At 49.3% G+C, this 26011-nt stretch overlaps 2 protein-coding genes across 2 annotated transcripts in view; one reads left to right on the top strand and one right to left on the bottom strand.

Moving 5' to 3' along the window:
* Positions 1–382: 382 nt before the first annotated feature.
* Positions 383–3440, bottom strand: LOC100121444 (protein MCM10 homolog). The gene is made up of 2 exons (XM_001605007.6): positions 2824–3440; positions 383–2710 (listed from the first exon to the last, which is right to left on the bottom strand). The coding sequence occupies exon 2, from the start codon at positions 2663–2665 to the stop codon at positions 464–466; it is 2202 nt and encodes a 733-aa protein (XP_001605057.2). The 5' UTR covers positions 2666–2710; positions 2824–3440; the 3' UTR covers positions 383–463.
* Positions 3441–8417: 4977 nt separating this feature from the next.
* Positions 8418–26011, top strand: part of LOC100121425 (protein couch potato) — a gene marked incomplete at its 5' end in the record, with an annotated part of 52703 nt that continues 35109 nt past the window's right edge. Inside the window, one exon of the mRNA XM_032597273.1 lies at positions 8418–9467. Within this exon, the coding sequence (XP_032453164.1) occupies positions 8418–9467 (1050 nt within the window). The remainder of the gene's footprint in view (positions 9468–26011) is intronic.

Raw genomic sequence — 26011 nt, 5'->3', positions numbered from 1 at the left:
TTTATAATATTATCATCAAACCTGTTTAAGCCTTATCCGTACATGTAATCACTCTTTGAGAATATTAGAATTAATCGAAAAATTAGAAGGAAAAAAGTAGTAAGGTTTACTCATAAATGAATTTCCGCAGCCTTCAACAACATAATTAATCGCTAGATAGTGTATTATCGTGAAATGAAAAATAATGCAAAGAAGACATAACTGGACATGTCTCGTTCATATCACAATGAAAGCGGTATTTTACTGTAACACATCATCAGCTATTTTCATTGTCTTTATCTTGCCTGTAATAACTTTGAAGGATTTAGAAACTTGAAGCATGAGTAAATTTTTTAATTTGATAATAATTCAAAGGTATATATAGCAATTATTCACTATTCGCTTTTCTTTTATTTAAAATGTTTTGTTTATTTTATGTCATAAAAATATAAATTACGCAATAAGTTATGTACAATAACGTTCATTAATCAGATTCTGGCACTAACAAGTTCAGACTTGCATCAGTTGCCATAGATCCGATAAATTTTTCTTCACCACCTCTTATGCACAACTTTGAACCAGCCAATTCAGTTTTCTTTTCGCTCATCATGGCAGCTTTTACCCATTTGGAGCTGGAACATTTTTTGCAAGTTTCCGTGGGTATTCTGTCGAGACTTATAGTTCTGTTTCCACAATCGCCGCACTTGAAGAATCTTTTAACCGCATCAATGACTTTGATTGGATGCTGCAATTTCTTGCACAAATCTGAACTCGAAAAAGCAACGTATTTACAAACGCTACATCTTACAGCTTTGCAATCGATTTTGTAAGTCGTCAACATCTTCTCTTCCATGCGTTCTTTTGCTTCTAATTTTCGGAAGTATTGCTCCGTCTCCTCGTCTTGCCGCTTCTCGATAAGATCTGAATGAGCTGATTTCATTTCTAGCATTTCTTGGAATTTACTTTTGACAACTTCTTCCTTCCTAATTTTTTCCGCTTCTATTTCTTCGCCTTCCTCTTCTTCTCGTCTACGCTTAATTCCTTTTTCCGCCAATTCTTCTTTAGCTGGACGAATTTTATTTGGATTTGTCTTTTTGAAAGAGCCGTTTTTTCTGACCCACTCAATAGCACTGAGCCTAGCTCTGTCAAGATTTTTTGGAATCGGCTGAGAAAAGTCTATTATACCTCCTCTCACTCCAGTTCCCAATTTTGGAACAGGCAAACTGAACTTTGGTTCTGGTTTTTTTTCTTCCTTTACAGTTGGAGAATCAAAATTCTGTGTATCGGACCACTGTTGCAATTTTGTTAATCTTTCTTGATCTTTTCTCATCTGACAAGTTGTCAATTCAACGCTAGTCGCCTTTACTTTTTTTTCTGGTTCTTTTTGTTGTTGTTGTTGTTGTTGTTTGAACTTCTTAATTGCAGAAGAATCTCCTCTCAATAAGGCTAATCTTTCGCAATCCTTTTTGTACTGAGCCTCATTTCGCTTAGCTGGGATAGCTACAAAATTTGCTGCTTCTGGATGCCTTTGTGGTGTAGCTGTTTTAGGTGAGCTGGATGTATTTCCAAAAGCTCTTCGCATTCCAGTTGTTTGAAGTTCAGACCTTCTGGAATATTTTCCATATTCTTGTTTTATATGATAAATGCAATATTCGCATTGGCTTAAGTTAACTGGAGCTGTACAACGGTCTCCACTTTTTTTCATTGATTTACACCTGCCCAGGTCCCTGGAAGTGCCTAAAATCATTATTTTTAAAGCGTTGTCTACAGAGAGTGTGGCTAAATCCTTATCATCTCTAGATTCCATAACTGAGGGATTCAAAATGCCAACAACAGCACCTGGTGTTGTTTTCCAAAACTGTTTGTATGCACCGCTAAAGAGAAATATGGAAACTGCTTTCATGTCTGTAGAAAGATCAGAGATTTTCCAAATGCAATAATGACTGCCTTTCTGGGAAGTTTTAGTACTTGTATTCAATAATACTCCTGCAATCACCCAATCTTCCGGTAGCAGTCCTAGAGCTTGGTTTGTCAAATGCAACTTGATGTTTGAAACAGTTACAGCTTTTCTACCTTGCATTTTTTCAGTGAGCTCCGCTGATGACACCAAGGGCTTGACAATCTTTAGACCAAAAATTGGATCACTGTATACGTCTTTGCGAGCCAAGGTACTGCTAGGACTTGCTGGAACTTGCAAGCTGTACTTGTCATTTTTTGGAGCCAATTTGTTGAAACTATTTGATAAAGGAGAGTTATTGGTCTTAGAAAGTGACTCATTCCTTGTCAAACTATTGTTGTCGGTGTTTTCCTTCCTAAAAGTATATTCTAAACTTTTGTCTTTTTTCTCAGCTTCCTTAGTCTTAAGCAAATTTTTAATATCTTTCCCATAGTCAGAATACTGTTGTTTTTCAAAATACTTCTTATCCTCGTCATCAGAGGAGTTTGCGTGGTCGTCAATAGCAGAGGCAGCTTCTTTCTGGCTCCTCGGGGATGGAACTTTGAGTGTCTCATCTTCGAAATTGCTAGAAAAGTCTTTGTCCAGAAAATGAAAATCGAGTTCTTTCAATGCCCGTGGTTTACTTGGTGGCTCAGAGGAGCTACTGGCACTTGGTTTCGGACCATCATCATCATCTGCATTTGCCAAAAGATCAGCAAGAAGGTCATCGTCTGAATCTTCATGGCTCATGGTTTCAGTGAACTCTTCAAATACTTGTTCTCTAATATCTGTAGGCTACGGTAACGATAACTTATTGTTAATACTGGTTGCTTAGATCGGAGTTTTGTTTTATAAAAGATCCAATACAACACTTTTAATTTAACGGTATTCGGATCAAAGAACATTACCTTTATTATAAAAAAATTTCAGACACGAATCACAGGAATAATTGAGTGAGTGGCATTGTTGACGCCTGTCAAAAACTCTGCTCCGTTTTTTCCGATGAATTGGCAAATTCTTCACGTCAGGCACGAGTGCAATCTATCATCGACATCACAACTGACCGCGTAGCAGAAAAGCAAAAGACCGCGCAGGAGTAAAATCCCGCCAATTTTCTGACATCACTAAAACTACATAATCGACAGAGTTTGCGTATGAATTTCCGCCAACAGGTGGCGCCTTAGAACGCGCGAAGGTTCTTTCAATTTGAAATAGCGCATTGATTTGAAGATCTTGCGAAACATTTCGATCCGTCGAATCGAATAGTTTTCGACTCCCGTCGCCTAGTGACAATACGATAATAGGATCGAGTGTTGAGTAACTCCGCATTAAAATCCACACAATTCAATTCAATCCACATTCGGCCTTCCAACTACACACATCCACATCCCGGATCCTCCATCATCGTCAAAATGTCATCAGCTGCTCGGAGCTGTTGTGGAACTAATCCAACTTTGCGGCGCAGGCTCGTGCTACACCCTTGCGCACACCTGTGCACTGTTGTACCGCGTCTTTTCCTCCGAAAAATCAACCCATCGATCGCGACCAGTCGAAATTTCCTCGAAGCCTGTGCGCGATACCCGCGAGTACACCCGCGCAGAAAAAAGCAAAGGGTCCGCGCGTTGGTGGGGCGCGACCGCAGGGCAATACGAATTTTAAATTACCGCAAGACACGCTCGCAACGACGGCGACGGCGGGTAGAGAATCGATCCGTGCGCGCGCGCAAGCCGGCCGAGTAGGGAGTCGCAGAGCGACGCGCAGGATATAGCTCCCCGTGTAGATGTATGTATGTGCGCGTATATAGTTATACACAAGCGGAGGAGCGAGACGGAGCCACTTGTGAAATATTCACCGCGAGGGCGGTCGTTGCGACCTCGCCTCCGGCGCGCGCGCTCCGGGTATAGTAGAGGTGTATACCTATAGCTGCAACGTACGCGCGGAATCGGAAAAACGCGCGGCCCTCCGTCCCGGGGCTTATTTTTCATTGAGCGTTTGCGCCGCGTAAACTATTGAAGCTCGCCGACGTCGTGCACCGGTATACCTTACATATACTCGGGGCCGGGTCTACTCGCTTCGTCCCGTTTCTTATTCGGCTGCAAAATGCATATACCCAATACGATCGGGAGCAGCGCCGGCAGTTGCAGCAGGTCGCCTATACCGTGTACGGCTGACATTGAACGTTCGTTCTCGATATGCAAAGAATCCAGGCAATTCGGTTAAAGCTGTTATACACGGCAGCGCATGTATAAGCGGGGTGTGCGCTATAGGCTAACTCGGTCGCGGTGTAAAAAGTTTATGCTGTGCATAATAGAGACACGAGAGAAAGAGAGAGAGAGAGAGAGCGGCTAGTGCACACACGCGCTCTCGAATCCGAATCGCTGATTTATACAGAGCGGAGCGTTATACTTGGTTTACCGATTTACCAGTGTGATTCTCCGAGAGCGGCGGAAAGTCAATTGGCGAAGCGTTAAAATTGTACAACTATCGTTATGTAATCGATAACGGAGCCGAGCTGGCGTTCGACGTGCTTTCTTTTCGGAGTCCGAGACACTATGACGACTGGAAAGTTGTTTGCTCGATTATCGCAACCAGGCGAATCGATAACGAACCGGATGGATAGCCGCTTTCCGAACTCGCGCCAAATAATATATACAGAAGACCGCCAGGCTCTTCACGCACACACAAGCTCGAGTGCGCATATATAAGGGAGGGAAGAAGAAAGGCTGCTGCTGCGGCAGCGTAAGGGATCGAGCGTCGCGCGCGCAAAGGTGCAGTAGCGGCGGCGGCGGCGGTATCGTAACAGGTGTCGGGGCCGAAAGCCAACCTGTCGCGACTGCACACTCGTCACCTTTCCCTCCTGTGCTCCCGCTCGCGCGCCCGTCTACCTGCGGCCTGCAGCTGGTCGCTTAGGAGCTCATGCTATATATACATAAATACACGTATATATATATAGTCAGATGCAGCAGCGGGCCGCCGACAACGCCTGCATTTTTCATGGGCCGAATCGGGGAGGGACGAGAGCGCGCGCGCGCGCGCAGCCGGCGCCGGGAAATCGTATGCATTGGAAAGGCTGCGCGTTTAATGATATACCTCGGTAGTCTGCACCGAGCGCAGGTGAAAAGCTGCTACTGCGAAAAGTCGCGTTGAGATTCTTTGATGACGCAATTAAGAGTATAGATAAAAAGGGGTGATTCATCCTGTCCTAATTAATAACTCCGCTTATAGGACGAATCCAAGCGCCGTTAGACGAAATCGAAATGAAACAAAAGGCTCGATGACCGGGCACTCGTACACGCAACAATGAGGCTTGAAAAGTCAGCCGCAATATAAGCGGACTACTCAACCGTCGCGCACCTGTATCCTCTCTCGCTCTCGAGTCCTTCCCCCTTCCCCAGTCCTTTTTTTTTTTTTTTCTAAAAAAGCCATACGGTCAGGTGCAGCGCGCTGCAGCAGTCCTAATAAGCTAAGCGTCTCGCACAGCACACTCCGATGCATCTCGGGACCAGCGGCGCGCGCGGCACGTGCTCGGCGCGCTTCCGTCGCTGCAGACGGACAGCCATATAGACATAGGTATGTAAGAAAAAGGGCGATCGCGGCTGCTGCAGTGTTGTATAAGCCATTGTGTTTTATACACAGGCGCGCGCGCACGGGGGGGGGGGACCTGCTCTACACACGGAGCGGCTTTGCCACTTGTCGTCGAGGGTTGATCCGCCGGCATCTGTGGAACGCGCCTTCTTCATCCCCCAGCAGCGCAGCTTGCGGGGACGAGCTACCGGCCATACAGCAGTAGCTGCCGATCATTAGGCTCGTTATGCGCTGCATATGCGGCCGGGGGAGAGGCGCAGCCGCGCCTACTTCTGATTATCGGAGTGATTTATCGCGGCTGAGCTCCGACGACGATTTGCGCCTATCTGCTGCTAACACCGCTTCGATTTCACGCCGGATGACGAGGGATTTGTTGCAGATAAGAATTTTCAGAGGAGCCTGTATAAGTAGCGAGGGGCAATGTGGAGCAGGGTTCTATACTGTATAGGACGAGGAATTTTTTGGCGAATATTATTTCATTTCATCACAATAGTCAACTAAAAATGCCATTACCCCGTTTGTTTTCGAACAGCGAATTAGGCGAGTTTTCCCCCTCAAAACATAGCTGGGCAGCTATATGTATACACTATATACGGTTAACGTATACACAGCACGCGAGATATTGCTTTCCAGAAAACAAGGCGTATAGGTATATTGGATCGATTTCCAGCTGTTCCTATACACAATCCACTATACCCTGGCCCGTGAGCCAGAGCCGCGAAATATTAATCATTTCTGTCTGCGTAAGTAAATGCGTCCGCAGCTCGTACACGCTGATGCATCAGCAGACGTGGCCGCACAAAAAGCCAAGCCGCGCCGCACCTACGCATAGACAAAAGCCATACGCGCACAGCCCTGTTCATGAAATTCACAAGAGTCCTGAAAACTCATTATCGAGCTCATTCCGCTAAAGCAAAGAGCCGCTGCCGGTCTCCTGAAACACACACACACACACACACAGAATAGGCAGAGCCGCTTCTTCTCCGTCTTCTGAAAAGGGCCACTCAGCCGCGTGTCTCGCCCTTCTCTCTCTCTCTCTCTCTCTCTCTCTCTCTCTCAGTCTCGTGTATCGTTGTTCCTCATCGTCGTCGTCGTCGTCTACACCCTCTCGTTGAGCCTCGGGGCAGTTGCGGCTGCGGTATTACTACCACCTTTGCGCGTAGCTGTATCATCAGAAGCTACTTCTCGTGACGTATACGCGCAGCGCACGGAGTCTCTTTTTCCGCGAGCCCCGGGGCCTTCTGCGGCTCCACACACACATAAGACGTTCCGAGGCGGGAAATGTAAACGTTTTGTATTTTTGCCTTCTCAGCGGGTACAACTGTCGCACGAAGCTGTATAGACGTACTTGTACCGGTGATAAATTTCGGACGAGGGTCAAAAGTTCAGGGGCTATTTTTATTCAAAATCCGCGCGCTTCCTCTCTCTCTCGAACAGAGTGTTTTTCTTCGCGCGACTTTATTTCGCCAATGGAAACTCTTTCCACAAGTTTCAATCGCCGGTTACGTTTATTCCCTCAACGTCGCAAGCTCCGTCCTGTGCGTCCTCGCGCGTCGATAGCGAATCGATAAGTCCGCTCCATTTCCCTCTCGCGCGTTTAATTATAGGGGAGATGTTGGCGCAGGTATAAAGCAGCGGCGTCGAGCAGACATCAATCCCTGCATCCGATAGAGTTATTCTCTAAAACTCTAATTCTCGCAGCACAGCAGCGGCAGGAGGAGGCTTTCTCTCGAGTACCTCGGCGTGCGCACGAGAAGACGGAGATAGCGCACGCCGCCGCACTGTACAGTGCATTTACTCTTTCTCTCGCGTGCAGCGGCAGCATGCAGTGTCTATGCGGGGCTGTCGAGGAGCAGGGAAGGGAAGGGAAGGGAAGGGGGGGGGGAGAGTCCTCCCTCTCTGTCGCGCGTTCGCGTGAGCGCAAGCCGCGACTGTATACTCTTCTCTCTCTCGCTCTCTCTCCTCCTGCGCGCACGTACCGCGCGCGTACAGCAAGGGAGGGAGAAGAGCGGCGCGGTCGAGGGGACGGACGGAACCGCCGCCGCAGTCGCCTCAGTCTATCGGCAACCTGCGTACCAGCCGCGTCGCAGTGTTCATTTATTTCGAACACACTCACACACACATTCTCTCTCTCTCTCACACACTCACGCCGCCGCTTTTTTTCTACCTTAGTACATATTATACTCGCATAACCTCCCACACGAACACCGGCCAGCTGTTGTCGTCGCGCTGCTCTCTGATCTCTTTCTCTCTGTGTGTGTACATAGCGACGAACTGTATAATAGTCCGCGAATGCCGCCGCCGTCGCTGCTCCTTTCTCCGAGCTACCGCTGCAACGACTGCTCAAGTTCAACGCACTGCTACCTGCATCGGCCGTAGTCGAGAGCTGATCCGCGCGCGCGTGTGCACATCGTCCTAGCGCCGCAGTGAAAAACGTCAAGCTCGGCGCGACGCCGCTGGCCCACGCAGTTTGGCTATTTCCACTGAACCACTTCCGCAACGGAGGCATCGACAACAAAATAGAAGAACGGAGCAAGCAGCGATCTCTGGGGTATACCTAAAGCAGCAGCAGCAGTGAGTGCTCCTCGGTCGCCTAGACGACGAGGACAGCAGCAGCAGCAGCAGCAGCAGCAGCAGCGCGCGCATCCGCAGAACGAGCGAAGGGTGGCAGTGCCGGCGCTCTCTCTCTCTCTCTCTCTCTCTCTCTCTCTCTCCGGGGGGAGTACGCTGTACGGCCAGAGAGTACGGCACATACAGACAGGAACGGCGCTGCTGCAGAGTGCGAGAGAGAACGGAACGCGGCGCTCCCTCTCTCTCCTTCCCTTATCGATTGCTCGCGGAAATAGACGCGTGGGAACACACCTGGCATATCGCGCGCGCGCGCCCTGTGTCTCTCTCCAGCTCGCTCGCTGTGTGACAGGTGCACGCTCAAGAGCAGGACAGAGTGCGCAGAGAGCGAGCACCGGCCGAAGCGCAGTCGGTGACATGCAGCGCTGATGATACACTGAGTCGACGAGACAGCAGCGGCAGCAGCAGCGCTCGCTCGAGATATACCGACCGGAGGCTGCACGACAAAGGCCGAGCTCTGGAGTTCGAGGGGCAACGGCTTCGACAGGAGCAGCAGGAGGCCGCGGCCGGTGCTCAGCAGCATCAGCAGCATCAGCAGCAACAGCAGCAGCAGCAGCAGCAGCAGCATCAGGCGGCAGCAGCAGCGGCAGCAGCGCAGCAAGCCGTCGAACTGTTTCATAGGCGCCACTGGAGCCGCATCAACCAGGAGTCCTCGGCCTACCTCGAGCAAATCCAGCTGCAGCAGCAGCAGCAGGAGCAGCTTCTCCGGGCGGGGGTGGAGGTCGGCAGCGGCCTCGCGCCGGGCGTTGGTAGCCAGGAGCTGGAGAGGAACGTGCAGAGGCTGACGGCGCGCTCCGTGCAGGCGGCGGTCTTGGCGGCGGCGGCGGCTGCAGCGGCTGGCCGTGCAGTCCTGGAGCAGCAGCCGGGCAGCGCTATCGCCATCCAGCAGCAGCAGCAGCAGCAGCACCTCCAGCAGCAACTTCAGCAGCAGCAGCAGCAGCAGCAGCAGCTGAGCCTGCAGCAGCAGCAGACCCGGGGCGGAAGCTTCGCGGCCGGCGTGAGCTTCGCCGCGACGACGATAGCGACGACCATAGCGCCGCCGGCCCTGAAACGAGCGAGGCGGGACACGTCCCTTGACGAGGGCTCATCGCCGCCGCCCGCCTCGACGGCCTGCGTCAGCACCTCGACCACGGCTGCGAGCAGCAGCGCTAGCCCCCAGCAGCAGCAGCAAGCAGCAGTCAAGCTGAACGCCCAGGGCATAGCGAGCAACGGCTCAGCGGGCCCGCTTGTACCCGTGACAAGCGAGCACCAGCAGCAGCAACAGCAGCTAGTCGTCATGGACGCCCCGCTCTCCCAGAGCATGGACTCGGTCAACACCGTGGCCACCAGTGAGGACGAGGTCAGTACCTACTTTCTTCTTTAACATCAAACCCCCCAACCAACCACTTACGTAACAGGTTGATGCCAACTTTGCCTCTCGCGCGCGCGTTGCCACCACACTCGCATCGATCCATATCGTCATGACGATAATAATGACACAAGCCGACTTCTTTCCGCCGCGTTGCGCTGTAATTCGCCGGATTTTTCGTCAAAGCTGCGCGCTCTTGAAGAAATATTTTCAAGACCTGCTGAACTGGTCTAACAGGTTTCCGCGCTCGTTGCAAACGATTTTACTCGAGCTCTAATTGGGGCAAAAAGTTTTTTTTTCGCCGCTCTAACGAGCGCTCTTTTCGGGAAATTAGAATACAGCTCTAAACTCGGCCACGCAAAGACACGGGATGAAACGAAACTCGAGCAAGTTCTAATTACCGGAATCTTCCGCTTCCGGAAGATTTCGCTGTTTTTGCCCTGGATATCGTCGTTAAAAATAATTTTCACGCTGCTTCGCCGGAACTAAAGTTTCGCAAACTTCTCCGGAGTTGGAAATATTTCATTCGAATTCAAAAGTTCCCCGCGTAAATCGAAATATCGATTCCACGCGAAGGTTGGTTTATTCGATTAATTGCCCCCCGAGAAGGCGCCAAAGTATCATAGCTAACGCACTTGCGAACGTCGAGCCCAGTTCCATAACTCTGATATTCTGTTACTCAACTCCGCTGGGGGGAATTTATTGTACGTCGCTTCAATTAGACAAAAATTAACCGCTTCGTGCGAGCTCGACGTACCTGCATACACAAAGATTTCTCGTAGACCGACCGAGTAATTAGATTGTCAGAAGTATGGCTGGCATTTTAACCCGTACAGCCGTCAATAAAATTTATCGACATACCTCGCAGAGACTCGTACACCGTTCGTCTGATCGTTAATTTTTTGTACTACTAAAAAATCGAATGCGCATGTTTTGGGAGAGAATTTTCGAATCGAAGCGGAAGAGCAATACGCCTTCGTTGAAAATAAAACGAATGACGTCGCCGTTGCACGCACGCAAACGAGTGTTTAGAAGATGTCGGCCCGAAGATAGCATTGTTGCCGGGCGCTGCGATTATTGCCTGAAGATAGAATCAGATATAACATGGAAAACGTTTCTGCTCGTTTGCACGTATCAAGATATTTCCCGGGCGATCGAGGCGTCCTCTTCCGAGGCTCGCGAGGAGAAAAAAATCGAATCGGTCGCCAATTATACGAATGAAACGTGTACAGTGTACACCGACATACATGTCACAGGCGGCGCGAGTCTTTGAAATAAAAAGTCGGCTGCTGCGGGTCACGTGTCTTCGGAAATCCAGGCGACTCCCCTCTCTCGGAGCTGCAATTAATCCGGCATAATAAAAAAGCAATTGCCGCGCTCGCGTCGCGCACTCGAGACAATCCCGGCGAACGGGAGAGAAAGAGGCGAGAAAGCGCACGCGGCAGCGGAGGCAATCGAGGCTGTGCACCAGCGCACCGAGAATGAGAGCCGGATAGACATTTCGCACGCTTATGCAGCCCGCGCGCACAAAAGCATATCAACGAGAGGCGGGCGCGCAAGCGCTAAGGGTCTCTTTCGCTCTGTGCGCGGAATATGCTCTCGCAGGTCCGTGAGCTCGCGCGCGCGTGTGCACTGTACGGTATACACGTATATAACGCAGTGTGTAGTGTATTCGCCGCCTTATTCCACTCATTATCTCCGTATGAATTTACGAGATTGCGGCTTCATGGGAATAGCTGCTGCGGAAGACCCAGTGGCACATTTGTTCTCCTCTCCTCTCCCACCTCCTACGCGCGTCCTTTATACATTCTGATTTATTGGCTAGATCCCACGTGGCGCTTGACCTTTCGCGAAATACACACGCGCGTATGAAGGAGTATAACCGGTATACATCGCCGGAGACTCTAAATGGAATAACTAGCGCTTTTATGCTTTCCACCGAATGTAGCTCCTTATCAAACTCGATTTCGAGCTCGTAAACGCGCGGCAAGTGCTTGCAAAGAGACAAACATAACGGCAGCGAGAGCCATGCACCGAGGTGTAGAAGCGCGTATGCGTTTACAAGGGACGGAAGGACGACTGCGCATCGCCGCAAGCTTCCGACTCGCGCTCGTATAATTGCGCACGACGACGATATCACGGGTATGAGTATCGCGCGAAGGGTTTCTATTATGCGTGGTGCACTCTTCTAAGGCTTCGTCTGTTTCCGCACCTTCTTCCTCTCGCGCGTGGCCTTTGACGTAGATGTATTCGATCGAGCGAGCGAGAGCTTCATTTTCATCGTCGCGCTTCCGCAGCAACAAAAGGAATAGCAATAATGGAAGAAGAGCGAAGGATTAAATTCTAGTGCTGCGAATCATGCGTCAGCACAATTGGACGTAACTGCACGAACATCGGAGTGAGCGAGACACAAGCCCAATGGACGCGTGCATGCATGCATACGCCCGCTCTTCCTTCCTCCTCCCGTATCCACGTATATAGGTATATATATAGACATCGCGCGTATAAACGCGAACGACGGCTCGACCTTACGAGCCTGCAGCGGCTACACGGTCATTCGAAGCTGGCCATCAGCTTGTACACACACACGCTCGCTTGCGAATTCGATCGGGCGCGCAATGCGTGCACACACACACACACACACACACACGCAGTCGCACGTATTATATATACGGGGGAGTGTAAAAGCGGGCAGGTGACGTAGGCGAGTGTATATAGCGCAGCCCCGAGTGAGAGAGAGTCTCCCTCCTGTGTGTGTTTCTTGGCTGCGGCTCCCCTCGAGCGGCGGCACCTGAGAGCGAGAGAGAGAGAGAGAGAGAGAGAGAGAGAGAGAGAGGCGCTGCCTACCGTCCACCACCATGCTTCGTTATTGATTTTTCTCGGGCGCGCGCCGAGAGGTTCGGGGCCTCTGTATATACCGCCGACGCCGTCGTCGCCGTACAGTGTCACGTCATATGGAGAGAGAGAGAGAGAGAGAGAGAGAGACGACGGATTACGTGTGTCCCGACGCGCGCGAGCCGCTGTGCCTATTCTCACCCCCACTCGTGTGTGTACCCTGTCCTTCGTCGTTCTTTCCTTATTTCCCATATAGACACACACGGCACGCAGCAGGGCGCGGAGGACTCTGATAGCTCTTTAGTTATTTATGTATTTCTAAGCGGGGGGAGAAATTATTGCTCGCTTGTGTATAGGCTGCAGCAGCGCTCGGGATGATTTTTCTCGGACTCTGCCCCCCTCTTCCGTTAAATAAATTTCTACGCGCTGCAGCGGCTGTAATGGCCGCGATGAATTATTCAGTCGATTGCAGTTTTTTTTTATCGACGACTATTTTTATCAACGCTGGAAATTGCACTCCCCTGCGCTGAATTATTTGCCGTCCGAAATTACCGACTCGTCGCCGATTCACTCGATGTTGACATGGATTCTCTCGCAGCAAACCGTTTCAACGGTCCATATCCGCCGCAAAACAAAGTTTCGCTTATAGCCGAATCTAATATCGTTTCAATATCCGTCCACTCGAAAGAGAAAAAAAAGCGAGAAGGGCAACCCCCTTCGAGTTCTACTCGACGATATTTCGAGGCAATCCGTTTTGTCACCTACATATTAATCCGCTTGACATTCGCACACATCACGGGCGTTATACGCCGTAATCGAATTTCGCGCCCTCTGTAATGTACGTGTTTTTTTCCGCGCGTCAATCCTCCGCCAGCGCAAGAAGAGACGTCAGCTCCTGGACGTCTGTGTATAAAATAAGGCGACGCGCGCGCGCGCGGATGCAAAGTGCACGACGATGCGAGAGGGGCTGTTGTAACGTAACGCGCCAAGGGGGCAGGGGGGAGGGTATAAAAGGGCTTAAACGCAACCCCCGATCAATTCTCGATCCCGCACACGAGCTGGCGCGCGTTTTATGGTTTCACGGCTACCGCAGGATTATTATATATTCCTCGAGCGCGAAAAGGAGTATGATGCGTGTTTGTGTGTGTATGTGTAGGGCGAAGGTGAGCTGCTATTTTTTATTTTTATTCCGAGAGAGGGAGAGAGAGGGAGAGAGAGAGAGCTTTTTCTATAAAGGGGCAAGAGCTTTATGAACATTTATTGCGTGTGAGCAGGATGAAAGGACGAGGCTCTCGCGCTTGGCTGCCCTCGAGCGCCGGGGAAATAGAATGAAGAATGTGTGTGTGTATGTGTGTACACAGTCGCCTCGCGTCGCTCTTTAGAACTAGCGAGCTGGATTTATTCCCTGTTCATTAATCGTTGGATACGCAATAATATACCCCACGCGGGAAAAGCCGAGTGAATCGTCGCGTGCGACAGTTTTCCGGCAGCGCGTATCATTCGTCAAGTTTCTCGTGGGCTCTGAAAGAGACATACTTTCGACTCGACGGTATAAGTGCCGCGGTCGTGCGGCGAAGGCGGACGTTGTTAAACGATTGGAAAGCTTTTTACGGATAGCCCAGAAATTGCAGTGCTCCGCGATCTTTCTTTTTTCGCGCCGATAGTATATAGGCGCTTCCGCTCTTTTCTATATAACACAACGATCATTCAAATTCCGCGCCCGCAGGCAAGCACTCGTATAAATAAAACGTCGCGCAGTAGGCTACAGTCAATGGAATGAAAAAAGGGCGATGTTTCCTCGACGAGACTCGAGACTTTGTACTTGTAAGGGAAGCGTTTTTAACGAAGCAGCTTTTCAAGTCCTTCAATGCGCAATCAGCGAGCTCTGCGTTTCATTTAAATTTTACAACTTTAATCGTAATTGATTCAATGAACTATACGAGATGGAAAATATGGCGGCGGACAAATTTTGTTTGCGCGCGCGTAATTATACAATTTAAGCATCGCTGATGTGTATAACGCGAGAAGCGATAAGGGTCGGCGAAAACACTTCATCGCAATGCGCATTAATTAAATCGCGACGTTGCAACAAGCTGCGCTGGGGAAATTTTCCATACCGATGCGATGATTAAAATTTAACCGATGCGGCATTTTTCAGCAATTTTCCTCAAAAGCCCATCATCGTCGCCGTGAAACGCTATCTATCCTTTCTACGTTACACGAACAACTTAGAAAGTCAAGACGGAATAAGGTCGCGCGCACTGCACACCCGCACGCCCAGCCGCAGTACAGCTCATATCTCCGGGCGTGTATAGACTTTCAAAACGCGCCTCTCGCGATATAAACACACGTGTCCGTCAAGAGGATCAACGAGTCCGCGGCTTTTCTTATCAGCAACGTCATATCCTCTACCGGCTCGCCTCGTTATTTTTGAGCCCCGAAATTGCCTAGCTCTACGCGAGCGACATTCCCAATAGCTCACCTGCGCCGCGCGTCTTCTCCCTCTCTCGCGGAAACGAGTTCTCTACGGTTATCGTCGCCGGCCATCTCGCAATTACACTAAATAAGCTTTTGCGGACGGCGCGCTTATGAATAAACCCGATTAAAACATCATATTCCTAGCTTGATTAATGCTTGCGAGAAGGATGCACGTTTAGGCGCAGCGCTTAATAATTGGAACGCGATTTTTACGAGCGAGTATAGCACAATTCCAGCGCGCCCAGCGCAATTATAATAACACGCCGCGTATACGTACATCAGTGTTCTATTGAAACGTACCTATAGCGTATGACACAGCAGAATGCGCCGCTTGCACAATAACGCGCGCGCTGTACAAGCGTCAGGCTCGTCAGTTTTTCCTTTGAAAACGCGGCCGTAAAAGAGAAAAACCCAAACGCGAATCGCTGCAAAAATCGAGCTTTACATAATTCTCTAGAGAAACACAAGAGTGTACGGTTAAGCGTCGCTGTATAGAATTACGGAAGCAGTTCGCGGGAATTTTTCAGAAACTGCACACAGCCGACACTCTCTCGCGGCTAATCCGTCGTCGTCCTCCGGTGAAAAATTAACCTTTCGCCGTCGGAGGTTCTCCGATATCAGGGCTCCGCGAGTATCTAAAAAATGACTCGTCCTCCTCAGCTGTCCCTCTCTGCGTCTTTGCGTACGTATTACACTACGCTGACGGCCTATACCTGTCCATCTAGTCGTCGCGGCAAAAGAAAGAGTGGGAGAGACGGATGAGCTTGGGTTACTTGGCCGAGGAAGATTGAAACTCGATTCTGGAGCAGTCGCGCGACCGCGAAAGCCACACACATACATACACGCTGCACGCAGAAAGCCTGTTCCACAAAGTGCGCCGAAACGAGGATTGCTCTCTCTCTCTCTCTCTCTCTCTCTCTCTCTCTCTCTTCTGCAGCTGGCGCACGGAACTCGTTTTCGCGGTTTCCTATCCGAGTGTCGTCGCCGTGTGTGTAGGTACAGGTACGCGCGTGCGGGTGAACTGTGAGAAAATTAATTTTTTCTTTTCTTTTTTTTAATATTTGCGTAGCCTACATCGTCCGGGAATTATTCATGTGGGACTTTTTTCTGCACGGGGGGATATAACGAGTTTCGAGGAAACGCGCGCGCCGGAGTTAGTTAGTAGTTACGGACGAGTTGGTCGGACTAAATAATATAAGAAAGTTTACGGTTGTTCGGGGAATAATCGTTTGCTTTCATCATTGATACCTCCCGCAAACTCGTCAGTTTTTTCATCGACCGCGACGTATTTACTTTTTGCAGCAAACCAAAATTCACTCGATCGGTATCCAAAAACCAAACCTCCAAGCCTTTGATACTCGCTTCCTCGAGAACGATTTCAGTCGTGTCCCCGGACAAAGCGAACGTTTATTTTGCGTCTTTCCGCACAAGCGCGCCGATATCGTCAAGTGCTAGCTGTAACGTTTCTGTTTGAACAACCCGCGTCAAATTCTTTTCCCACAATCTCACGCCGCGCTGTATGCGCAGCGACATTCTTCGTTCCGCACGAATTATCTCGCGCGTCGCCGAAGGACAATTACGATTTTGCGCTCGTCGCGGCTATGCATCGATGCGATCTTGAATTTCCCGGCGTTATTGGGATCGAAGTCTCGCGCTACTGTCCGGGGGGGCAACGTACGCGTTTTTGCTTTCTTGCTCCGGTTGCTCCACTTTTAGAAAGCATTCGGAAGCTTTTTCAGGCGAGTGAGAAGCAAAATACCCTGGGTCTTTACTGCTTCTTTCGTTTTTGTCCTGCGGCACTGTGAAAATTGCCCCGTTTATTCTCGTCGCGGTACAGACGAACCGTGTAAACTTTCACCAAACATGGCAGATCTGCTAAAACGGGATAGGCTATGTATTAGCGCATATAATAACACTCGTGTTATACATCCACCCTATATATACATATACATCGCCGTGAATAAATTTACATCCGCTCCGGTAAATGGGTCAAAGCTACGAACGGACTAGTCGAGAATACCTGTATGTGTATGTCGATGATTTAACAGCCAGTGGCGCAAATGAGCGTAGCCCTTTTCGTCGGCACAGCACACCGCGCTTATACACATTACTCCATATCGGTTCGACCCTAAAATATTTAAACATTACGCGCTGTGTGTGTGTGTGTGTGTGTGTGTGTGTGTGTGTGTAGCGAAGCTACGACCTATTCAAATTAACGATTGAATTCCAAAGCCTCGGCGGCTGTTAATGAAAACAATAAGCCGAGTGATTTTTTCTCATAAGCCTGTCGTCGTCAATTGATCCCGAAAATAATGACCGAGCACGACGCGACAACACGAGCTTGACAAAAGAGCCCTGTTTGTCAAGTAAATAAGTACAACAGCCGGTGCTCACCCTAACACACTTCCGATCTCGATATCGCCCGCGCTCGCGCGCCTTCCCTTCCTTTTACTCTATACTTGGCCTCTCGCGTGTCCTCGTCGAATTCCACGCTCCGCTTTGTCCATACGAAGGATTGATATTTACATGCGTTACCGGAATCCCGCGACTAATCGAAGGACGAGAATAAAAAGAGCCGCTATATTCGCGCGAACACGAAGCGGAATTTTGTCCTAACAAACGCAAACACGGCCCCGGCTAATTACGAGCGGACTAATTCGCTCGCGAGCCTGCGTATCCAAACAACTCTTTAACGCACGTAACGTAAATCGCGTTTGCCCGGTGGAACTCGATTATTGAAAATCAAGCAGGGGATATGCGCGAAAGAGCAGCTTTCCAAAGCACGTCGCTCCAACGGGTCTGCAGAGATGATGCAGCGCTTTGTCGCTGGGAATCGCGATGATGATAACGTCGTCATTCGGAATTCCTCTTGGAGTTGGGTATTTTTTGCCGTGATGGATTGGAATTTTTTCATCGATTCGTACGGCTGTTTAACATGCAGCGTTAGATTGAGTTCTGCGATTGATCGCACTTTTCCTGCTTCCTCGAGTATGATTATCATAATTCATACGAGTCTCGACACTACGTTCTGACTTCACATTGAACGAAGCTACGTCTTGTACAGTAAATTTTAATTCGAAATTATGAAAGTCTTTTGATAACGGGATTAAGACATAGCGGCTTTTCCGCCAGCTGTCTCTTAATTAGCGCTAATGAAGAAACGTTTCGACGATGCGCGCGCTCTCTCTCGCGAACGCGATGAATCACTCCCGCGCTCGCTCGCGCGTTTCCTGGAATTGTGCAATGATGCAAGTTGCCAGCTATAATAGCACGCCGGCATAATAGCCTCTCCGAGCTGTGGAAACGTCGAATTTCCAGCTTAAAAAGAAGGAGACGTTATATCGAGCCCCTCGGAATAGTGTCTGTATACTGATTGCCTGGCGCGCTCGTTTACCTCAAAAAAAAAGTAACAGCAGTGCTTATAACAAAAATATGAAATTGTAAACAGCGGGCGAGACTCGTATTATTCGATGATCGATAGCACGGGCAACTAGGTGTAATTATAACAGCGTAATTCCCACAGTATACACAAAGGCTCGCTGTGCGGAAATCGATGCCCTGCACATAGTGCAGCGTCGATCTAACCAGTACATTGGTCGCAACAAAATAAAACGTACGTCGTTCTCACATTTTTTACGATCTAGAAGTGCTGAATGATCTCCGCAGCGAGCACAGAGAGTCCATTCTTCATTGTCGAAGTAGCTCGTACCCATCCCACGTACAACACATCAGCAGTACACAGAGAGCACATCTCCACAGTATTTCTCCCTCTCTCTCTCCCGCTCACAGCGTCGAAGGCCGTACGAATTATGCGCGCTGCCGTGCTGTTGCACTGCGACGCCCAGAAATGACAATTGGCATCATAGCGCGCCTAATACAGGCTGACTCGACGCTCGTTATAAGCCGCTCGCTACGCTGCGCACATCGAGAGCCAATCACACGGAAGTCTGCGCGCCTTTCTTTCTTCTATATGCGCCGCGCACGTGTACACGAGGCAATTAACGAAAACCAAGATTTTTCCGCCAATTACGTGTATACCCGCGGAGTCAGCGGAGGCTTTCCTTTATTTTTGAGGACGAGGCTGGTTAGCCGCTGGACACTGCGCGAAGACGCTCGAGGTTACATCGCGTATAGGATGTGACATCGCACGTACGCGAGCGATAATTTCCAGTGCGCATTGCGGGGATGCGCGCGAGGCATTAAATTAGCCAAATAACGGCGGGACTCGCAGCAGCTGCGGTAATAGGCCGGTTATTCGCAAAAGCGACGCTCTTGATGGGCTGAATTGAAGCATGGATGTACAGGTATACGCGCGCGATGCCATTTCCAGGAGAGCTCCTTCAATTTTAGCTCGAATTAAAAATCCTGTACGAATGCGCAGAGAACACACGCACTGTATACCTATATACGTATTCATCGGAGCCGAGCAATCTCGACGAAGAATCGAGGAAAAAGACACGCCTACGTAAGCGCGTGCGCGATAAAAATGCAAATGAAATAATTGTCTCTCTTTCTCTCTTCGTGCGTAGGGTATGTATAAGTAGGCTACACATACATATATCGTTGGGGAGAGGAAGACGCTATTTCCGGGTCTACGAGATCACTCCGATATCCGCGCGGCGCAGTAATGTAGCGTCCCTTTTCCTGCAGAGCGCAGTCCGATGACGGATCCCGATTACCACCGTCCATTTACCGCCGGAAAAAAACTTACGTAGGATACGACGCATCTTCGCTCTTTCGGAAAGAAGCCGAGAGAGAGAGAGTGAGAGAGTGAGAGAGAGAGAGAGAGAGAGAGAGAGAGAGAGAGAGAGAGAGAGAGAGAGAGAGATGAGATGTACACGAGTACGGAGACGCGTTTTTCTCCCCGAGGCAACACTGGGGCTATTCAGTATATACAGTCGTACGAAGCAAAGAGAGGGAGATTTTCCGGGATCTTGAGCGGCCCGAGATTTCGTTAGACTCTGTGCAGCACAGTCGCGCAGAAATATGCGCGCCCGGAATTCCTGCTTCAATTTCATCAAACTTTTCCCAGCGACGAGGCTACTCTTCTCTCTCTTTTGTACACGCATACTCTCTGTACTCTTGCTTTGACGTGGCGCGCGCTGCTTTAATTAAATTTTATACATCATATTCATACACGATATACATTCGTCTCTCTGTTTGACGGACGTGTTCCTATCGCGCGCGCGCGCGAATCTGATTCGGCCTAATGGAAGCCGGTATAGGTGTACAGTAATTAAAAGCCCCCGTTTCGCAAAGTATAGGCTTGGAGAGAGAGAGAGAGAGAGAGAGAGAGAGAGAGAGAGAGAGAGAGAGAGAGAGAGAAATGTATATAGATCGCAGCACAGTAGCAGCAACAGGCTGGTCGGTCCGCGATGCTAATCTCTCTCGGCCGCATCAAAACGGACAAAGAAATGTGCATGGTGTACGCGCGCGTGTATGGATATTTTTTTCTTCCATTCCGCGCGTATACAGCGTGTACAGCAGAGGAGTATAGCGAATAAGAGATCCGCGCGCGCTCAGCTCGACTACTCAGCGTTTACGGTTTGCTGCTCCCGCCGTTCCTCTTGGCTGGCTAACCGTTATACAACATCCGCTCGCCATGTTGTTAGTTGCCTCCCGCCGCCGCCGCCGCCGCCGCGACTAGGACGAGAGCTCTATGCTCAGCTCCGCGCGGTGTATGTGTGTGCGTGCGTGATGTGTATAGGAGAGTATGCGCGCGACGCCGTCCTATTCCATTGTTCCACCCGTTATGTAATCAGCGCCGGAGTATAGCTGCCGAGAGAGTCTACTTACGGACTGACCGACGCCGCTTCTTCTATAACTCCTTCTGGGCGTTGCTATCGTGTATACATATTTCTTCTTCTTTTTTTCTCTCTCTCCCTCGAAAAATCGAGCTAGCCCGCCGCAGTAGATCACGAGCGGCGGGGGATAGCTCCGCGTGCGATGTTGGGGGAAAGGGAATGATGAATTTATTTACTTGGCTGGGGGTGCCTCCTCTCCCCCCCCCCCCTCTCTCTCTCTCTCTTTCGCTTTCTCGGCTGGTGTTTGAGGGTGAGCATTACATGTGTTGGGATATAATGGACAGGATGTTGCGAGCGCGCGCGCGGCCGAGCACAAAGGATCGCCCGACGAATTGAGGGGTGCTCGTCGCGATCGAGCCACGAGATATAACAATCGCACGCGCGTTCTGATGTCTCTCTCTCTCTCTCTCTCTCTCTCTCTCTCTCTCTCTCCGGTGTGTGTGTTTATACGTACATCCGATGCAAGAAATTAACGAGGAATTGATTTTCCGGCAGCGCGCGGCTTTTGACCTCCTAATGCACTGCTGCAGCTCTCTCGAGCTCGGGAATTGAATGTTTTCAATTTTGCCCAGGTCTATAATTGGCTCTCCTCTGGTGCAGGATGATCGACGCGCTGTACGTACTCGCCGCTGCCGAATGTAAATTCAAATTTGTTTTCTATGCCCGTCTGCACACAGCGAGAGATCAGAGGCTCGAAGTGGGAATCGACGTTTCGGACGTAAATCACCGAGTACGCGCGCGTCGGTATTATCGGTTTTTGCAAACGAGTTGACGGGAACGTCCGAGTTTACGAGCTGTTGATTATGTGTGCCTGTAATAGCCGTCATCGTAAAACTTTTGTTGCTTTCTCTGAATCGAACATTTATTCAGGGAATCGCGTGTGTATTAATTAACGTACATGGAAGTGTACACCGGTATAGTGGAATGTATGATTATGGGGCAAATCCACACACGCGCTCTCGTGACGCGCGGCGAAACGGTATAGTTGTTTGCACGGAGATACGCGTGTGTATAGTAGGGGAAAAAACGAGTGTCGCGTACTTTCGACCTCTTTACTCATATAAATGCAAATTTCGCCGGGAAATATAACGGTGAAAGAATATAATCGTTCTGGCAAATGCCAACAATAGCAATACGCCGACGAGCGGGGAGCGCGCGCAACCTCTGGATGAAAATCGATGGAAAAACGTCGGGAATAAAAGACGAGCCCGCGAAAATAAATACAACAGTAGTAGGGGGGCGAGGCGCTTTAAACCTTTATGCCCGTGAATAATCGAGGCAATCCGCGAACGCGTTCCGCCGGAATGCAAATGTCGCCGCATTCAATAACGAAATCCATCATAAGCATCGTATACTGCGCGTGTATGAAATGAATTAAAACAAAATAAATTATTCCTTCGCGCAAGTTATATGAGGTTATATACACACACACACGCACACACACACACACAAGCGACGATTAATAATCGACTCCCGAAGTACACGCCAAACCCACACGGCATCTATTCTTGCATAAATCATGATCGGTTAAAAAATAAACGCTTCACGGCGACGGTAATCATCAATATAAAAAACTTTACTCCCCCTATGCTCGACCGATAAAATATTCAATTTTTCAACTCGAGCGTCGATCCATACTTACTTACGGGCTGTACGATAGTATAGGTAGTGGCGGAGGGGATGCGCGCGTTTTCTACCTGCCGACTGCTGTGTGCTACCTCTATTTATCGATCCTCTTTTCGGACCTTGCTCCTAGCGGCTTCCCTTTCTCTCTCCTTTTTTTCTTCGCGTCGCCGCTTCTTCCGGCTTTCGTCCCGGCACGCGCCGGATTGTTTTTCGGTCTATATGGCGCCGGGAGTCACGGGATTCCCCCGTTTCGCTGCTGGATTTTTCTCTCTTGTGATGGAAGCAATAGGCGCGAAGGTCAGAGAGTACAGCTGGCTTTTTAGCGAGTTTATGCGAAAAACGGAGGCATCATGCTTGCGAACTACTTTAAAGTTGGGGGCATCGTTACGTAGTTTAAAAACTTGGCCTCATAACACTTTTACGATATTACATATGTCGCGTCTTATCGCGTGAGTTTATTGCAAAGTTCGGCACGTTCGCGCGAAAGTTTGCAGCTGCTCACTCGCGGCTGGAAAAAGAAAAATATTTCGTCTGCCTGCCTCCCTCTTTTTCTCGTGCATTAATGAAAAAGATGGAGCACCGCGATAGCTCTTCGTTTACATGCAAACTAGAGAGTACAAGCGAGTCGCTGAAATATTCTTTTCAAAATTTCGCGTAAAATGTCAGCAGCTGCGCGCATTAGCGTGATTGGGCATAATTCAGCGCGAGAAAAACTCTACCGCGGCGGCCATAACTGACCTTTTTTCGAACCCGCGCCGAGATATCGATCTAATTGTGCTTATTTACTGGGCTATAAAGCGATCCCTCGTGAGATACGTATAAAAAAGGAAAACGTGGCAGCGCACGGAAAATAATCGTAGAACGCGGTGCTCGCCTACTTTCCTCTCCTGCGGCTATATGAAAAAGTGTCGCGCAAAAAAGCGCGCAATTTAAAAATTTTCCGTGCATTACCGTCGAATGGCGCACTTTTCCGCAGCGGACAATGCCACAGCTGCAGCGGCTCAACTTTCGGCTGTACTTGCACCGTAAGAAGCCCAAGATTAAATAGAGAGGAGCGAGCGACTACGGGGGTAATTGGCGAGCGGAGATTTATTCTCACAGGGGACCAGAAACAAAATATCCGCTCGCCCGGTCGTCGTTCGAGAGAAAAAATAGCGCGATTTTCCCTGGAAAAAGTTATTTTCCGTCATTACGAACCACCGCCGCGCTCTGGGTGAGTCAGTTAGCTCGGCTCAAATGCCGATATGCGCGAATTCAGCAGAAAAGACTAGCGAGAAACTTTCGGCTCCGTATAACATCCGCTGCAGTGTGTGTGTGTGTGTGTGTGTGTGTGTGTGTGTGTGTGTGTGTGTGAAAAAAGGCCCTTTAAGAACTAGCTCGCTTTCCATATTTTTCTCCCGTGTACACAAACTAACAGAGGGAGAGCAGCGATCGGTATATAATTGGCATAATCGCGAGCGCGTTACACTTTCGTGTACACACGCGGCTCTAGTCGCCGCGGGTTACGTACGAGTCATGCGGCTTTAAGAGAACGCGAATCGATTTTTATCGTGGCGAGCTTTTACGAGCGCGAGCGCGTTTCGGATCGTAAAGAGTAGCTATAGCTATATGGCTATATGCGCACGTATACAGCCCGGCGATTGTTGAGTAATGGCCGCGAGCACCGCTGCATTATGATGCGCGCGGCGCATAACACGCAGGCTCGCAAAGGATTCCGGAGCGGCGGCGCGACAAGTGCGCCGCGGTTCGATGAACAGCCAGATTGCAGCTGCGTGAAAGTGTGTATAGCCAGCCATTGTGTTTGGGAAATTGTTACTTTTTCTCTCTCTCTCTTTCTGCCTCTAACGCAAAAGTAAGTGCGGGGGTTTGTCACGCAACGCCTACGACTTTTCGAATTATTTTTTTCCTCTTTTCTCTCGTTATGTATATTCATAGGCGAGCGGGCAAAATCGGCGAAAGTGCGCAGCGCGGACATTATAAGTCTCTCACATTCTGGCTAGCCGGCGTCGGTTCTGCATAACTATATCTCCGCGGCCATATCGATTTTCGTTTTACCAGTGAAAAAGAGAAGCAGCGTGCCCGCGCAGCTTACGTAAGCGTCCGGCCGGAGACGCTTGCGGCGATCCGCGCCGCGCTTTTTCAAATCCACGGCCCACAACTATATCGCTTTCTGAAAAGCGTACACGCTGTATAGCCAGGCGTACTCGCGCGAGCGTTAATTACTCAGCCTAGTTTTTTTCGATTTTCTCCTTCAATTAATGCCTGGCTCCTTTTTTTATCGGATATTTCGCGCGTGAGAAGAACGTCGCGCGGGTGTGAACACGATCTTTCATCGCGTATGTGCGCGCGTGAAATACAAGCCTTATCGAAATCAACGGTAATTCGAACTTTTGAGCGAACATTCGAAATGAGTCGCGCCGAGACGAGGGAATAGTGAAAAGTAGTCCAAGCGGTTTCTCCGTCTCTCTGTGTATGCGCACTCGCGCGAAGTGTCAAAAGCGGGTATAAATAATTAAGCGGCGCAATACACAGCGATCGGCAAATCTGATTTTTATCTACACATGAAGCCGTTTAAAAAGCGCCGTTCATTATGCGCAAATTCCGTGTTCGGTTATCGCGTGCTAAATGCATATTCGCGCGCGCTCGCGGCGACTTTTTGTAATAATAATAATAAACGTCGAGCGCTAAAAGAGCCAGTTTTCATTCTGGAATAAAAAAGGTTCGTCCGACCAGCGTTTATACGTGAAAATCGATAAAACGCGTTCCAATTCCCTGCGGCCTGATCGCGGCTAAATCAAAATTACATTAATCTCTAATGTATAAGAACTCGATTGCCTTTTTATCGATATTACGTATTCAGCTTTTTCATATCGCGTGATTTACGAACTTTTTACACGAGCGCACACGATGGAAACGTGCAGAAGAAAAATCGAGTTCACCTACACTCAAAAAACGTAAATTCGATTATCACGCTATCCTGCAGCCCAGAAAGGGGGCTATATACAGGCGGTACGTCAGGTGCGCGCAAATCTCACTCTCGAACCGTACACCTATAGCGCTATTCTCGTCTGGGGAAATGCAGCGGAGTATACGCGCGGACCGGCATATCAGGGCGTCGGCAGAATAGCATCGGAATATGAACTAAATCAATCGATAGCCATGCACATCCTCCCGACTGCTGCAGCGCACGAAGGTGCAATGACGCACGAGATAAAGTGTCATGCAGGGTCAGCTCCCTTTTTCTTCGTTTCTCGTCTTCCGTGTAGTTTACACCGTGTATATATATATATATATATATATATATATATATATATATATATATATATATATATATATATATATATATATATATATATATATATATATATATATATATATATATATATATATATATAATACGACTCGAGACGGCGAGCTGCTTTGCAGCGGATTTATTGATCTCGCCGGCGCATTTAGTTTGATGTGCGCGCACGGAGCTGAATTATTAAACAAAACCTATTTTCGCCAAGAAACCGTGCCATTGTACACACAGCTCGCGCGCGGACCTACTTTGTTTTCCTTAAGAGTGAAACGCTGCAAAGCGCTCCTTGGAGCACGGATTTTTTTTTCGAGTCTGCTATAGCTGCAACTCCTTGCATCTGCTGCCTTTGCTCGAGACCTTTCGGGGGGTAAATTTTCACTCGAGTGCAGCGCGGAACTTTTTTAGTTTTAACGAGGAGGAAAGTCTCTTTCATCACGCGGGCGAGCTGTTTAGAAGAATGCGATGTCGTTTATTTTTATACCGGAGAGCTG

Source organism: Nasonia vitripennis, chromosome 2 (genome assembly GCF_009193385.2).
Source record: "Nasonia vitripennis strain AsymCx chromosome 2, Nvit_psr_1.1, whole genome shotgun sequence".
Classification (NCBI taxonomy): Eukaryota; Metazoa; Arthropoda; class Insecta; order Hymenoptera; family Pteromalidae; genus Nasonia; species Nasonia vitripennis.
The sequence above is the reverse complement of the archived record's forward strand: the minus strand, read 5'-3'. Positions and strand labels throughout refer to the sequence as shown.